At 35.8% G+C, this 16,719-nt stretch overlaps 3 protein-coding genes across 3 annotated transcripts; 2 read left to right on the forward strand and 1 right to left on the reverse strand.

Moving 5' to 3' along the window:
* The first annotated feature begins 4,488 nt into the window (after positions 1-4,488).
* LOC112536888 (pentatricopeptide repeat-containing protein At5g15280, mitochondrial) lies at positions 4,489-9,502 on the forward strand. The gene has a single exon (XM_025159791.2). The coding sequence runs from the start codon at positions 5,400-5,402 to the stop codon at positions 9,228-9,230; it is 3,831 nt and encodes a 1,276-aa protein (XP_025015559.1). The 5' UTR covers positions 4,489-5,399; the 3' UTR covers positions 9,231-9,502.
* A 1,284-nt stretch (positions 9,503-10,786) lies between these two features.
* LOC8261616 (casparian strip membrane protein 5) lies at positions 10,787-13,109 on the forward strand. Its single transcript, XM_025159792.2, has 3 exons — positions 10,787-11,871; positions 11,993-12,116; positions 12,282-13,109. Exons 1-3 carry the CDS (start codon positions 11,654-11,656, stop codon positions 12,498-12,500), a joined length of 561 nt encoding a protein of 186 aa, XP_025015560.1. The 5' UTR covers positions 10,787-11,653; the 3' UTR covers positions 12,501-13,109.
* Positions 13,110-13,727: 618 nt separating this feature from the next.
* LOC8261615 (pentatricopeptide repeat-containing protein At5g15300) lies at positions 13,728-15,730 on the reverse strand. The gene is given in 2 exon segments (XM_015727777.3): positions 13,728-13,976; positions 13,979-15,730. Coding segments are annotated over 2 exon segments (1,674 nt in total). The 5' UTR covers positions 15,579-15,730; the 3' UTR covers positions 13,728-13,902.
* Between the last annotated feature and the right edge of the window lie 989 nt (positions 15,731-16,719).

Below are 16,719 nucleotides of genomic sequence, written 5' to 3' on the forward strand. Positions count from 1 at the left end.
AGAGGGACAAATAGTCAATTTTGAAAGAACTTATTGTCAACCTCTTTCTGATATGAATTTATCTTATTCAAATTATCCTGAATATGTCTACCCGGGATAAAAGCAAACTGATGGCTATCAATTGTGCCATCCAAAAATGGCTCAAGCCTATTTACGATGTTTTTTTATATAACTTTATAGCAAACATTACATAGACTAATGAGGCATAATTGATCAAGAGAGGCAGGGTTGTTCACCTTAGGAATTAACACAATTGATGTCTGGTTGAGAGCTTTGAGTAAATATCCCCTAGTGAAGAATTGACGAGCTGCTGCAATCAGGCCTTCTTTGGTCTTATTCCGAAACTTCTAGAAAAATAAAGTCGGGAAACCATCTCGACCCGAAGCTTTCAGACTCCCCATGCTAAACACTGCCTTCCTGATATCCTCTTCATCCACATCCTTCAGAAGTGCATTAATGATCTCATCCAAAACCACAGGGGAAATATATTTTAGGATGTCCTCCGTGCCAATAAGGTCTTATTCTCTAAACACATGAGAGAAGTGTCGAACCACCTCCTCCTTAATATCCTCCTGATTATACAGCCACACTCCTAGCATCCTTTAATGAAACCAAGCTATTATTTCTTCTTCTATGGATAATTGTGGCCTGGAAGAACATCGTATTTCGGTCACCATACTGCAACCATTTAATCCTGGATCTTTGAGCCCAATACTGTTCCTCTCTAGTCTATAATATGGAAAAAGTCTCTTTTAGTTCCTTCTCTTGGCTAGTATCCTCATTGGCATTCTAGTAAAGATCCTCCAATTTCTTTTGGATCTCAGCCATTTTCAACTTCGCGTTGCCATAGTTTCTCCTGTGCTAACTTGTCAGCGACTTTCGGCAAATAGACAGTTTCTCCTTTAGAATATATTGATTTGAGCCATTGACATGGCAGCCCCAGCCCCAAGTATTCTGCACCGTCCTTGCACTCCTCCTCGTCCGCCCAGAAAGTGTCAAATTTAAACCTCTTAGGGACACGCCTCACTTTACCCGACATCTAGAGAATAATGTGATAATGGTCAGAACCTATGAGTGGCCCATGCAGAGTCACAACATTCTCAAATAAGATACTCTAGTTTGGATTTCACAAGCCTCTGTCCAATCTTTACCAAATCCTCTGATCTCCTCTCCTTTTATTACACCATATGAACTAGGGACCTTGAAACCCCAAGTCAATAAGGTTACAACTATCAGCCTATTCTTTAGCCACTCTCAAGAGCATATCTCATTAGGCTCCACCTTCTCATTTGCATCGAAAATCAAATTTAGGTCCCCAATAACCAGACATGCCTCCTCATTCACCAACCTCAACCTCCTAATCTCATGTAAAAAATGCTCATGATTTTGCTTTCGAGTTTCACTATAAACAAAGGTAACAAAATAACATTTATTATTAGGGAGACTACAGAAGGAGTGAACCCAATGCCTACTACTATCCAAGATTTTAATGTAAATATCCTTATTCCATTATAGAGTTAGCCCCTAAAAAGCCCCACAGGATCTACATAAAATGATTGGGAAAAACCACATCTTCTATTTTGAAAATTTATAAAACTAGAATCTCTTTTCATCTCAGCCAAAAAGATAAAAGAGGGACGGTAGGCCTGAATGATGCCCTTTAGTTAATGACCTGTCAGGCTCCATCCTAAGCCCTGACAGTTCCAACATAGCCTACTCATGCTTCCCTTGTGGCTTTAGGCGAGCCACCACCGCTATTATCGATTTCCCTTACTAGGTTACTCCATTGCCCCTCTCCATTTAGGTTACTCCCTTGTCCCTCTCCATTCTCTTCTGAGCTAGCTTCCACCTCCTGGTTTTGATCCTCAGATATTTCCTCAATTCTAACAGATATCTTCTGCCTAGTGAGTTGTTTTAATTTCCTTTTCCTTAGAAAGCCAAAGGAGGATATCTCATTGGATGCAACGACTTAATTTCCTTTTCTTTAGAAAGCCAAAGGAGGATATCTCATTGGATGCAACGACTTTCTAGGTCCTTTTGTTTAGTCCACTGGTCTCCAATTCTCAAGTCCCATCTTCCTTGCTAACAAACTCCCCTATAACAATCTATTCCCCCCACGACCCACTCTAATATATAGGCCTATGCTTTGATGACAGGGTCCAACTTCTTAATCTTTTTAAATGTTTTATCACTCCTCACCCTTAAATCCAAGCCCTTTCCACTCTTCTCGCCCTGTTCCAAATTGGGCCCAAAGACCCAGCTTTGATGCTCAACTTCAACAAAATCCAAGTTAGATCTCGAGGAGTCTAAATGGCCCTTTACCTGCTTCCCTTTTGAAGCAATTTTCTCCACTTCCATCAAAGTCTTAGGATCTTGTCATTATCCCTACTAATATGGGAGCTTCCCTCATTAAGATCGATAAGACCCTTGTCCAAACCTCCTTTCAAAGATAATTACTAGTTTAAGCAAAATGGACTGTTGATTCTACCACCACTCTTCAAAAGGTAGTCCTTCCCCTTGAGCCTTACAAACAAGTGATGATTACACTAGAGCTACCCCTTACTTCCTTGAGCAGGCACGTGGGATACAATCGCTAATTCACCCTCCTTCTTTAATGGCACATCTCTCATCTCCGCATCGACATTTCCTCTGGGTGCCCTCTCCTTAGCCAGCCTTGCCCCCTTCAGTCTCTCTTCATTCATTCTTGCTTCCATGGTAGGCACTCGTAATTGCCTAGGATCCCTGAATATTGAGCCTAGGTTTCAAAGGCTTCTGATAGCCGCACTATACTTTAAATTTTCTTCATTGAGTAAATGCTGAAACTCTGGTTCATCTTGGAATGGACACATTTTTAACACATACCTTATCCTTCTATAAAGAAAATAAAAATATGGCAGTCTTTCATATCGGAAAGGAGACCAATCAGATTCCCTAAAGCCCTTGCTCTTCCTACTTCTATTATTGAAAAACCCCAATGGTAGGGGCTCCTCCATATTAATCATCACCCTGATTCTCATGACATGACACATTCATATTCTAACCTTGGATTGAGCCTCTCTAGAGCAAGGTACCTACCCAACAGCTTACTTATTTGACGATCATTTGATTCATTTATCTCGTCAGGAGCTAATTGGTGTACCTCCACCTAGAATGGGCACTCTGAGAACTTTAGCCTGTCAATAGGTGTATCAGTTGGCCACTCTATAAAAACCATAAGAGAGTTCCTGATTGACCAAGGGGCACCATTGAGGACCCAATTCTTATCTTCATATGAGGAAAACTAGAAGATGAACAAGTTGTGTCATCCCCTTTGGTGCTTTTGAACTAAAAATTCCCCTAAAAGCTTCCAGACCTTTGATAAAATGCCTTTAATAGTATGGACATTAATGTTCTTGAAGGTTAACACTTTCCCCACTAGAAGTTTCTTATACAACGAAGAATCCATGTTGTTAGAATGTTGGAGTTGCAAAACTTTCTCAATACACTGCAACTGATCCGTTTTATTAATGATGTCTTGAAGAGCTCCATTCTTAGGTTGGGTTGCCTTCATAAAGAAGGAAGAGAAAACTTTTCACCTCTGACCAAAACTCAAAAAGACGAATTAAATACAAAACACCCAAAAGCGACGTGATAACTCTCCTCTCGTACTAAACAAGCTAAGTAAAACCTAAGAAAAACTCAAGAGCACTAGAAACACTTTCCACAAGGGAGACTTAATGGACTATAGACTAATCATTTACTCAATTTTTATTTTTTACCAATAACTAATTAAGTTTTATATTTTTAAAATGATACATAAATGTAATACATATAAAAATTTTGCTTTATCTTTTGTAAGCTTATAACGAAAGGATAATACTATTAAAAAACAAAATCCAAGAGAATTTTATAATATTTTTAGATCTCAGCTCTTAATATTTCTAGATTAACATTCCAGTCTAATGTTTATCAACAACTCTACACTTTGGTACTCAGTCATCAATTTACTACATTTTTACTAAACTATTATCATTCACATTTTGAGTACTTAGACCATACTTTTTAAATACTAAACTTTTAAATTTAAATATTAGTTGCAATTTTATCCATGAATTTTAATATTGCGAAACAGTTTAATTCTTAGGAACCTTACATTTTTCATCAATCATTACTGCTAGCATAAAGACCAGAATTACTGATTGTTAGAATTACTAGTTGTTTTATAGTAGGGGAAAACAAATTTTATTCAAAGGCCAAAGTGTAAAAATTGGAAGAAAAATTATAATTTTAATATTCAAACTTTTATGCATAGGAAAGAAACTTCTCAAATTCAATCCATTAAATAATTCATCTTGCTATGAGACTGCCTGGGCTACACTGTACACACATGGTCATGGCTTTTATTTCTTTTTAAGAGAATATTTTTGGAGTAAAATTTCAGAATAAATAAGTCAAATTCTCTCAGACATATTATCAAACGCTTTATATGCATCATAAAAAATACCACTATTTGATAAACAAATCAATCAAAGCACACTCAACACACATTAAAATTTCCAGTTTTGATTCACAGTATTTTTCACCATTTTGAAACAAACCCACAACTTATAGACATAAAAGAAAAAAAATCTATAAAAGAAGAAAAAAAAAAAGCTGCTAGAAGGGAAGATTGATAATTTGCAATTGGCTCATAGTCCTTTGTCTTTCCCGATCACGTTGTCGTTGAAGACCCACAATCAAATTCTTCAACTAAGTTGCTAATATTTTAGACAGTTTAGCAAAGATTTTAAAATAATTTGATAGTTGTAGACCAATAAAGATTTTGAGAATTATGGTTCATCAATTGAAAAAGAGAAAAAGGAAGAGTATCAATAGAAAAAAAATAAAGAAATATAAAGATAAAAGAAAAGGAGAGGAATAAATTAAAATAAAATAAAATTTGATATGATGAGTAGATTGTGTGAAAAACCATTTTCACAGGTTATGAATTTCAATAAATAAAAGAAAATTACCTATTAAATAAATAAAAAATTATTTGATCTAATGACTAAGACTAAAAGATTCTAATCTAGTGGCTGTCGTACACCTAGATACATTGCAGAACGACTCCAAAAAATATACTATATAAGTAAAAATATATATGGAAAAACTACCGTATCAATAATATTTTATCCAAAAAATAATAATTAATGTCTTCTAAAACAAAACGCACCGTTTTGTTGTCGACTTTGCATTATCCGTTTTCTCACCGGATATTTTTGGAAAAGGGGAAAATAATACTAAACCAAGTGCTTTTCTCAAAAATATAAACGGCAGAACCTTCATTGTAACGACATCGTTTATCCGACCCCAATGACGAACACTTAAACAACTCGCCAGTCCATCGATTGATTCGTAAAACAGTGAACTAATGGAGTATAATGAGCAGGAAAACCACCATCACTGTGACAACAAAAGCCACAATTCTCAGCAGCAATCACATGCTCCGATTTATCTCTTCTCTCAACAGAAAATCCCATGTCCAAAAGGTTAGTTTTCTCTTCTCCATTAAACCACACTATTTATGTACTACTGTTACTCTCGCTTACCCTGCACTATCAACTAAAACCCACTTTGATTATCATTTATCTTCTATAAATTTCAATGGTTTTTCAGAGTCTTTTATATCTAAATATCCCCACTTCTTTGATATAATTGAAACCCAAAGATCGAATCTTTATAGGGATACTAATTATTTAAAGGAACTTCTTTTAGATATTTCTGACGTGATTCCTGATTTGACACGTCGTTTTAGTAGGATTTTGAGGTTAAGACCTGAAGATGTGCTTGAAATATTACTTGGTTTTCAATTTCAATGTGAACAAGTTGCAATTAAGAGTTCAAAGGTTGAGTCTTTATGGGGGATTTTCAAGTGGGTTAGTGATCAAGATAAGGGCTTTAAGCATTTGCCTAAGTCATTTGAGGTTATGGCGTTGTTGCTTACTAGATGTGGGATGTTTAGAGAGGTTCAGTTACTGCTTTTGGCAATGGAAAGGCAAGGAATTTCGTTGGATAACAATGAAATATTTTCTAAGTTGATTGAAAGGTATGTTAGTTCTTGTGATTCAGAAAGAGCGGTGTTAATGTATGATCGAATGCAAGAGCAAAACTTGGTGCCATCACTGTTTTGCTATCATGGTCTTATAAATCTCTTGGTTAGAATGAGGAGCACCCAATTGGTGTTTCGAATTTGTTTGGATATGGTGGAACATGAAATTAATTTGAGCCATAGAGAGATAACTAGCATCGAGAAAGTTGTTAGATTACTTTGTGAGGATGAAATGGTTCAGGAAGCAAGAAATATCATGAGGAAAGTAATGGCTTTAGGTTTTGAGCCTAGCAGCACTCTGATTAATGAGATTGCTTCTGGGTACTTTGTCAAGAAGGATTTTGAAGATTTGCTTAGTTTTTTTGTTCAAATGAAGCGTTCACCTAATTTATGGGTTGGAAATAAGATTATATGTGGTATATGTAGCATTTATGGTGTCGAGAGAGCAAATTTGTTCCGGCTAGAACTGGAGGATTTGGGTTTTCGGCCTGATGAAACAACTTTTGGCGTCTTGCTTGGTTGGTGTTGTATTGAGGAGAATTTGAGGAGTGCTTTTATTTATTTGTCAGAGATGTTATCGAGAGGCCTAACGCCTAGTATCTGGTCATATATTGCCTTTATTGGTGCATTGTTTAGGGAGGGTATGTGGAAGCATGCGCGAGACATTCTTGATGAAATGGTTAATATGGGAGTGACCCCAAATTTATCATTTTTCAGGACTCTTTTGGCAGGATACTGCAAAGCTAGACAATTTGATGAAGTGAAGATGATGGTCCATGAGATGCTGAAATGTGGTTTGGTTAAATCCTCTTCTCTTGAGAATCCACTTTCTGAGGCATTTATGGTCCTGGGGTTCAGTCCATTCTCTGTGAGGTTGAAAAGGGATAATAATGTGGGATTTTCTAAGACGGAATTTTTTGATAATATTGGGAATGGGCTTTATTTGGATACAAACATAGATGAGTATGAGAAAAAAGTAAGTGGGATTCTTAAAGACTCCATGTTACCTGATTTTAATTTGCTTATAAGGGAGGGATGTGATCAAGGGAATTTTAAAGCTGCATTGTTGTTGATAGATGAAATGTTTCGATGGGGTCAAGAACTTTCTCTTTCTGTCCTGGCAGCATTAGTGAGGGGACTTTGTGCATCCCGTTCCCACATCAGGGCATGCATCCATCTTATTGAGAAAATGCCAAAGTTGGCTAACCAACTAGATGATGAAGTTCTAAATTTGCTAGTGCAAGCATGCTGCAAGAGTGGATTGATGTACCACGGGAGGCTAATTTTCCATCAAATGCTTCTGAAGGATGTAATAATTGAAAATGGAACATATACTGCTCTAATTGTTGGATTATGTAAAAGGGGGGATTTGCAGGCGGTTCGTGATTGCTGGGATATTGCTCAAAATAGCAAATGGTTACCAGAGTTAAAGGATTGTAAATCTCTTGTTGGATGTCTATGTTACCATAGGATGGTGAAGGGAGTAATAGAGCTTCTTGAAAGCATGATGGTATTTTATCCTCATTTAAGGGCTGAAATTTTTCATATGTTTCTTGAAGAGCTTTCCATCACAGGTTTCACTAGCATTGCACACAAATTGGTGGATGAACTGCTGCAGCAGGGTTGCGTCTTTGATAATGTTGTTTATAGCTATCTTTTAAGAGGGTTATGCAAGGAGAGAAAATATATAGCAGCCTCAACAATGGCGGGTGAAGTTTTGGCTAGGAACTTAGTTCCCTGCTTGGATGTTTCTGTTATTTTGATTCCTCAGTTGTGTAAGGCCGATAGACTAGATATAGCTATTGCTTTAAGGGACATTAGTTTGAGAGAGCAATCTGTGTCTCAGCTTTCTGTTGACTGTGCTTTAGTTAAAGGATTTTGTAAGACAGGCAAGATCGGAGAAGCAGCCAATATGTTGCAGAATATGTTGCTGAAGGGGCTACTTCCTGATGCTGAAATTTATAACATGCTATTTCAAGGGTATTGCCAAGCTAATAACTGGAAAAAAGTGAGAGAATTGCTCAGTGTTCTGATAAGAAAGTTTTTAAGCCCCTCAGTCTCAAGTTACCAGAATTTAGCACGCTTGATGTGTATGCATGGTAGTTTCACCTCTGCATTAAGCCTGAAGGTGCTAATGCTAGAAAACAGCAGGTATGATAGCCTTGTCATCTACAACATTCTGATATTCCATCTTCTCTCAGCTGGCAACTGCTTGCACGTGGTTAGAGTCCTGGATGAATTGCAGGAGAAGGGATTGCTACTTAACGAAGTTACTTATAATTTTCTTGTATATGGGTTTTCAAAATGTAAAGATGTGGCTAGTGTTGTACACTATATGTCTACTATGATTTCGAAGGGATTTAAGCCAAATAATCGCAGCATAAGAACAGCAGTAACTTGTATGTGTGATCTTGGACAACTTAGTGAAGTCTTGGAGTTGAGTCAAGAAATGGAAAAGAGAGGTTGGATTCATGGATCATTTGTTCAAAATGCAATTGTTGAAAGCTTTCTCTCTCATGATAAGCTTCAAGAAGCTGAATATTTTCTGGATCGCATGGCAGATAATGGTCTAATTCCCGATACAATTAATTATGATAACCTAATTAAGCGGTTTTGTTTCTGTGGAAGATTGAATAAGGCAGTTGATCTTCTGAACATAATGTTGAGAAAAGGAAACACCCCTAGTTCTGCCAGCTATGATTGTATAATCCAAGGTCTGTGCATATGGAATCAACTGAATGAGGCAATGGATTTCCATACTGAGATGTTGGATAGGGAACTTAGACCAAGCATGAAGACCTGGAACATGATTGTACACAACCTTTGCCAACTTGGACGAACTGCAGAAGCAGAAGGCCTCCTTATCTCTATGGCTCAGTTAGGTGAAACTCCACCTGGAAAAATGTACTCCACTGTCATTAATAGGTATCGCTTTGAAAACAATCCAAGGAAGGCATCTCAGCTCATGCAAATGATGCAACGGAACGGTTATGAGCCAGATTTTGACACTCACTGGTCTCTCATCAGCAATTTACAAAAATTCAAAGACAAGGACAATAACCAAGAGGAGCGTAATAACAACAGTAGTCAAGGTTTCCTGGCGAGGCTTCTTTCCGGAAGTGGATTTTCTAATAAAAAGGACTCCAGGTTCAAAGTGGGATAGTAAAGTCTATTAAGATAAGGCTTTGTAGCTTCATTAATTGATCTATTACATTTATTCATCTGTTGATATAATCTTTATCTTGGAAACATTTTATGCATTTCTATCGGCTTGTATGATTCAGCTGCGTCCATGCATTGTAGCATTTACAGTTACTGGAACAAAAGCTGCCAAATCTTTTGTACCATGGCATTCTGGATGACTGAAGTTTCTTGTTTGTATATATGTTACAGAAATTAAATCTCTTGCAGAAATGTATTTCTATTCTGCTTTAATACGGATTTGATTTAGCATCTATCATTATCACCAATATTAATGTTCATAAAAAGGATTTTACGAGATGTAAAAGCCATGGCCTATTCTTTATATGTAGTGGTTGTCATGGTTTCTTGATACCAAAAAGAAAGAAAGATCTTAATATGGTGAACTTTGGTTTTCAGATAATCAACTTTGCTTCTTGGTAATCTTATAGTCAAGTCAAGGTTGATTGGTTGATTGATGATTGATGATCAATGATTTATTGTCGTCATCGTATACCAACTGAATTCTAAATTGGCATGAGTATGCACCTACACCTCAATTATTCATTCACCAGGCGCACCAAGTGCTTTCTGGCTGGTGAGAGTCTCAAGTCTCAAATGCTAAAATGAAACAAAAGCTAACCCATCCTGACACAGCTCGGACCATTTTCTGATTGTTGTTTAATTTTGACTGCGAGTTTGAAACTCATATTATGGGGTCTAGATTGAAATCATTTACATTGGTGGTGTAGAAATTTGTGAAAATTGAACTAACTTGACTTTGATTATTTGCTATGCATTCCCTACTTGTATCTTGTCAAGTAGATTTTATCTTCATTTTACTTTATTTTTGTGAATATTTAGATGAAACTAATTAGGAATTGCTTGCTAGTATATCAAGCTTTTAGATACTTGTTACTATATCAAGATGCACAAGTCTTGATATATTCTGTATAAAATGCACTCTGAATACTTTCGCACAGAATAATAGATAAGATAATTAAATAGATAGGGCCTTTCAACTTGTAATTTTTCATATGTGTATCTACATAATTTAACTGAAAGCTTAACTTGAATTATTGCTGGCAAATAGGGCCATAAGACAAAAATAAGAAAAAAAAAGGCCATAAAACATAAATATACCAATGCCACTAATTCTGGACTATGTTGGATAAAATTGCATACACCTCTTTCATTCAAGTGCTAACAAATTATGTAAGACAAGTTTAAAAACTTAATGAAATACTCCAACTTTTAAAGGTAATTTTTTAGAAATATTTTAAAATTAATAAAAAAATATTATTTTTACTGTATAATCTTTTTTTCAAAAATATTATCTATTTAACTTTTTTTATTTCAAAAATATGATATGGTTGTTTTTTGATTGTCTTTCGGTGATTTTTCGGTTTTTCTTTAGTTGTTTTTTGGTTGTTTTATAAAAAAATAATCAAAAAAAAAAAAAAAAACTAACGCGGACACCGTGTTTTGTAAAAAAAATTGAGAAATCATAATTTTTTATATTTTCACACAGAAAAAATTTAAAAATTTACATTGTATTTTTTGATAAAAAATAAAAAAACATAGATATTTTTGTCATTTTTCCTTTATTTTAATTATGTTGTTAGCCCTAAGCATAATTAGGAATTAAGTATTCCTAGTCGTCAATTGGGTTTGTTTCATTTTATCTAAAAAAAATTGAAAAAAGAAAAGGCAACTCCAATCATAAGCTAACTAAATCTCTACGTGACAGACCAAAAAATAAATATATAAATACTCTACGTGTCATTGGCTTTCGGAATGCCCTAGATCATATAACTTAACTGCCCCATATTCCAGTATCTCCTTCCAGGTTGGAATTAGAATATCCCATCACTAAAATTATAAGCCAATTCTGTTACCATATATAGCAAAACAATAAATACTACCCATTTTTCCAATTAGGGTTCTTTTGTTCAAGCTCTTTTCTTTTCTTTTTGTTTTTTCTTTGTCTGAAGACAATTTGTCTGTAGTTTGTTGGAGTTGGAAGACTTAGTCACCTCATATTTCCTATTTTAGATGAGAAAAGTATGGTTTAACAAATCATAAGAGTTAGTACGGCAGGTGTAGTGCCATTATTCATCTCTTACTCTTGTTTTTTAATTATATTCTGGAAAGATCATTATTCATCATACATCTGTAATTAACATGAACACATGTAGGTAGATGATTAGTGGGTGTTGATTGTGTAAGTGGGCCTACCATGCCACTAACAACTGGTTAACCACTACTGTTCTTTATGACTGTTGTGCTTGTGCTTGTGCAGTGCATGTATTATATATATACTTGCATCTGCCAACTCAAATTTGCCTTACAAAAAAACCTGCCCTTCAAAGAATTCCTTCTTGACTCATATCCCTAGCTAGCAGAATGAAAACTGATGCTATTGAGCTTGGTGTGGCCAAGGATTCGACCCCAATAGGTGGGGCGAATAGAGGGGTCTCCATACTGGACTTTATCTTGAGACTAGTTGCATTAGTTGGTACTCTAGCCAGTGCAATTCTTATGGGAACTACGAACGAAACACTTCCTTTCGCTACACAATTTATTCGTTTCAGGGCTGAATATGATGATCTTCCAACTTTCACGTACGTTTCTCTTCATTGAAATGTTTGCTTATGTTCATATATACGTGCATGGGGTATTTCTCTGTTGAAAAATCTTCTAATTAAGCATTTGACAGATATGGACTTATAATTTGATGAACAGGTTTTTTGTAGTTGCCAATATTGTTGTTAGCGGATATCTGCTCCTTTCTCTTCCACTTTCTATCGTCAACATTGTAAGAAGCACTGCAAAAAACAGAAGAATTATTTTGATCATCTTTGATACGGTAATTCCTTGGAGGTTAAATCTAGTACGAACAACTCATCTTAACGACATTTTTTTTATAATGGCAATATAGTTACTACGAATATTTTGTATAAACCAGTAAAATTAATATAGACTTCTTCTTTTACTCCCACCTCAAGATATCCTGTTGGCTCTTCCCTTGTAGGCGATGCTGGCTCTTTTAACTGCTGGCGCATCAGCAGCAGCAGCTATTGTATACTTGGCACACAAGGGTAATACTAGGGCAAACTGGTTTGCTATCTGCCAACAGTTCAATTCTTTCTGCGAGCGAATCTCTGGCTCCTTGATTGGATCCTTTGTAGGAGTAGCTGTGTTCATACTGCTAATCTTGATGTCTGCTTCTGCCCTTTCCCGGCGAAACTAATCGATCCTCTGCATCTGATTAGAGAGTGTGCTGCGTGTTTTCACTTTGTATTTTGCAAGTGTGAGTTTAGAATAGTCTGATTTAATGTCATATTATCGCATATGTTTTCTCTGCTTTGATATGTAATGCAATGAAGTTGCCATGTAATTTGAATGTTGACATGAACAACACGAGTTGATTTCATGTGGGCTAAGTAAAAGAACTTTTTTTTTTTCTTTTGAAACTTCCGAAGAGAAGGATATCAAGGATTGAATATTCCTGATACTTGGAATGCACTACAAGACAAAACAAATACATCAGAGTAAGATCTTGAGTTATATATATATATATATATAACTCAAGATCTTACTCTGATGATATATATATTATGTGTGTGTGTGTGTCTTTCAGACAATCAATGATTTGTCAGGGGTTAACTCACATTAAAGGAAAAATAGGATACCTTTTCATTTTGTATGTATGTAAAGAACTTCCCAGTTCCAAGGTAAGCAGTTAGACAATTATCAAAAAGGACATTATTTATGTATGTCTAATGACACAACTACTCTGGTCAGTAGGGTTATAACAGCTTTGTGTATAATTAATAACAAGTCAGGAAATGCATAGAGGAATATAAGAATCTGGGCAACCATGTTACACAACACTTGTTAAACACCCTGCGGATATATTACTGTTAACAAGATGCTCATTAATCTAAGTTGATGTTTTAAATGATTCCAACAATATGAGGGAAGGAAGAGGTTTGCCCAGTACCAGATAAGTAACACTAAGAAGGATGCCCATATGAATCACTAAATTTTTAAACGAAGCAGAAAGATCCATCAACCGTATCAGTACTCTAGCAAAGTTCAATGGCTCCAAGCATCCTAAATTCATTTTATCATAGAAATACAAGCATTAATCTTCACTGACCTGAATGATGGGAATTCTCAATCCTTAGAAAGCCTGCTAGTATATATAAGTTTCTATTGATTTGAAACAAGTCATTACCTTCATTCAGACCAAACTAACCTTACTTAAATGATGCTGCATCATCATTTCTCATAACAGGAGTTTGGTGTTTTTCTACTTCTTTTTAAAGTGACGACAATTTGCTAACTTTTAGTGTGTATTAAGGTTTATGCTCAGAAAGTTCATCAGGGTGAACTGAAGTATTACATTCATACTCCAGAACTTAAAAGTTTCTATTAGTTGAAGCATGTGCTTAAATGAAGTCACCAGTAAGAAAATGTTAGAAAGGCCAATCCTCGGCACTCTTGTTTGCCAGTCTATTCAAGTAAGTAATCACAATATATAAATACTTCCAATATCAGAAGGAAAAGGGTCAAAAGTGCCTTCTCAAAAATGAACAAGTATAACAGGATGTAATCATATAGCCATGTTCAATGTTCAGTTATATCCTTTATATGCGGGAGGCACGAGATGATTTCTTACAGCTCATGATTTCTGATTTCTCATATTTAACTGGTGTTTTGAATCAAATAAGAACTGCATGAGAACTCTTTCATCAGTTTCAATTAGGCTACAACCAGGCTCTTTCCTCACCCCACTATCATCCATTAATTTCCTCACCTTCTCAACCCCATCCCATTCACCTATTGAGGCATATATATTGGAAAGTAACACATAATCACCACTCTCATCCCTTCTCATACCAAGTAGTTTCTCATTTGCACGCCTAGCCAGCTCAATGTTTCCATGTATTCTGCAAGCCCCCAGTAGAGTCCTCCAAATTATAGCATTAGGTTTAATCTTCATTTTATCTATGAACTCAAATGCTTCATTCAATAGCCCTGCACGCCCTAACAGATCAACCATACACCCATAATGCCTTATATTTGGCTCTACATTATATCCATACGTCATAAGGTCAAAATATCGCTGCCCCTCTTCAACTTTGCCAGCATGGCTACAAGCAACTAGCACCCCAACAAAAGTTATTTCATTTGGCTTAATGTTGTTCAGCCTCTGCATCTCTCTAAATAAATGGATCGACTCCTCAGCATGGCCATGCAAAGCCAACCCTACTATAACTGAATTCCATGTTGTAACATCTTTCTCCCTCATCCCTCTGAACACTTCAAGTGCCCTTTCAATGCTCCCGCATTTAGCATACATATATGTAAGCGCATTCCCTAGTAAGACACTCAAGTCTCCTAAACTCATTTCCAAAATTGAAGAATGCACTTTCTTACCAACTTCCAAATCTCCCAAATCTGTACAAGCTGACAAAAGACTCAGCATTGTAACCTCGTCTGGCTGCTCTCCCACACTTATCATCTCTTCAAACATCTCCAATGCTTGCTCATTCTCCCCACAATGCACAAACCCTGCAATCATCGCATTCCAAGTCACTACATCTCTTCTAGGAACCTCATTAAAGAGTTTCCTTGCACAAGCCATCTCTCCTCTCTTAACATAAGCTGTAATTATCACATTCCAAGCAACCAAATCTTTCACTGGCATTTCATCGAACAACCGTCTCGCCATGCATAATTCCCCTCTCCTTGCATATCCAGCAGTTAAAGCAGACCAAGCAACAACATCCCTTTTTGCCGAATCATCAAACATCTCTCTAGCTATCCCTAAATCCCCGCATTTAGCATGATAATAAACAAGGGTATTTCTCACAAATGTATTTTCTTGAAATCCATGTTTCAGGGCCTTGCCATGAATACAAAATCCCATGTTCCTCCATTCAAGCCTAGTACAAGCTTTAAGCAAGAACGAAAAAGTGAACTTATCAGGCTTAATACCGCAATTCTCCATCTGGGTGTAGAGTGAAACTGCTTTTATAGGACTCGGGCTTTGCGATGAACCTCTCATCATGGTATTCCACATAAAGATGTCTGGTTCAGCAACTTGATCGAACAGTTGGTGGGCATAATCTATAGTGCCAGGAATCACAATGGCACTTGCGAATATGAGCTCTCTTAAGGCATATGAACTCGAATTGAAGCCTTTGATGATAAGGGAAGCGTGGATTTGCTTTAAAGAACGAAGGTTGGTGCAATTTTGCCATAGGCTTGATGGTTGCTGGCGCTTGGTGCTCCTATCGTTTGTTCTCTTCCTTATCATGGCGTAAAACAGCCAGCTTTATTTATAGCTTGCGCGAGTGCGCGTCCTTTTTCTACATTTCTATAGCGGGAATTTCACAATGAGACCTAATCAAATGACGGGCCGGGCTGGCTTAGCCAGTTGGGGATCCTTTGTTCTTAAACCCAGACTTCATTAGTTCAATTCGGGCCAGGCTTAGAAGTAAAAATACATACTTAAATCGAATGTAGTTCAATGGCGAACAATCATTTCCTTGGTATATGAAAAATATCGAGTTTCAGTTTCTTCCTAAATATTCATCAGTGTTGATAAAAAGGCCTTTTATTACAATTATATTGGAGTAATTGTTATCTATAGTTACATACACTGTGGCGAATAAAAAATAAACGTATATAATATAAAATAATTAATATATTGAAAAGTGAATAACTGTTTTTTATCTACAAAATTGAATAGTTAATGATTAATTATATTTTTCCTTCTTTTTATAGAAGCTCTAATAAATTATAAGTTAGATAATAAAAATATTAATTTATTTTATTTTCATCAATATTAGTCGATCATGATGAAAAACTGTCTCTAGTTTTGAAACAAATCTCTTTCTTACCGAAACATAATATGAATAGATTGTATAAATTTCAAAACTTATGGCTAATATGAAAAAGTACACACATGAAATATGCAATAAGCTAGGGCTGCAAATAAGCCGAGTTGTTTGCAAATTCCTCGAAACTCGGCTTGATAAAAATTTATTTAAATTTATTCGGCAGAATAAACAAGGCGATCTTGAGCATTATTTTCGAGTTCGTTTATTAAACAAGCCGAGCTCGAGTTTAGTAGTACTCGGCACATCTGAGCTTGCGAGCTGACTCACTAAGAACATTTATGTAAATATTTTACTTTTGTTTATAATTTATTTATAATTACAAAATTTACAACTATATACTTAGTAAAATTGAATTTGTTTAACGAACTTAAAATCGAATAGAGTCCAAACCTACCTCGTTTATATGTACCGAGCTAATAAAGAGTCGAGCTCGAATTCAGTTAATTTATATATAATGTTGAGCTAACTTGAACCAAGATCGAATATATCAAAATTACAACGAGCTAAGTTCAAATTCTAAAATATAAAAGATAGTTAAATTTTATAAATCAAATC

This window comes from Ricinus communis, chromosome 5 (assembly GCF_019578655.1).
Source record: "Ricinus communis isolate WT05 ecotype wild-type chromosome 5, ASM1957865v1, whole genome shotgun sequence".
NCBI lineage: Eukaryota > Viridiplantae > Streptophyta > Magnoliopsida > Malpighiales > Euphorbiaceae > Ricinus > Ricinus communis.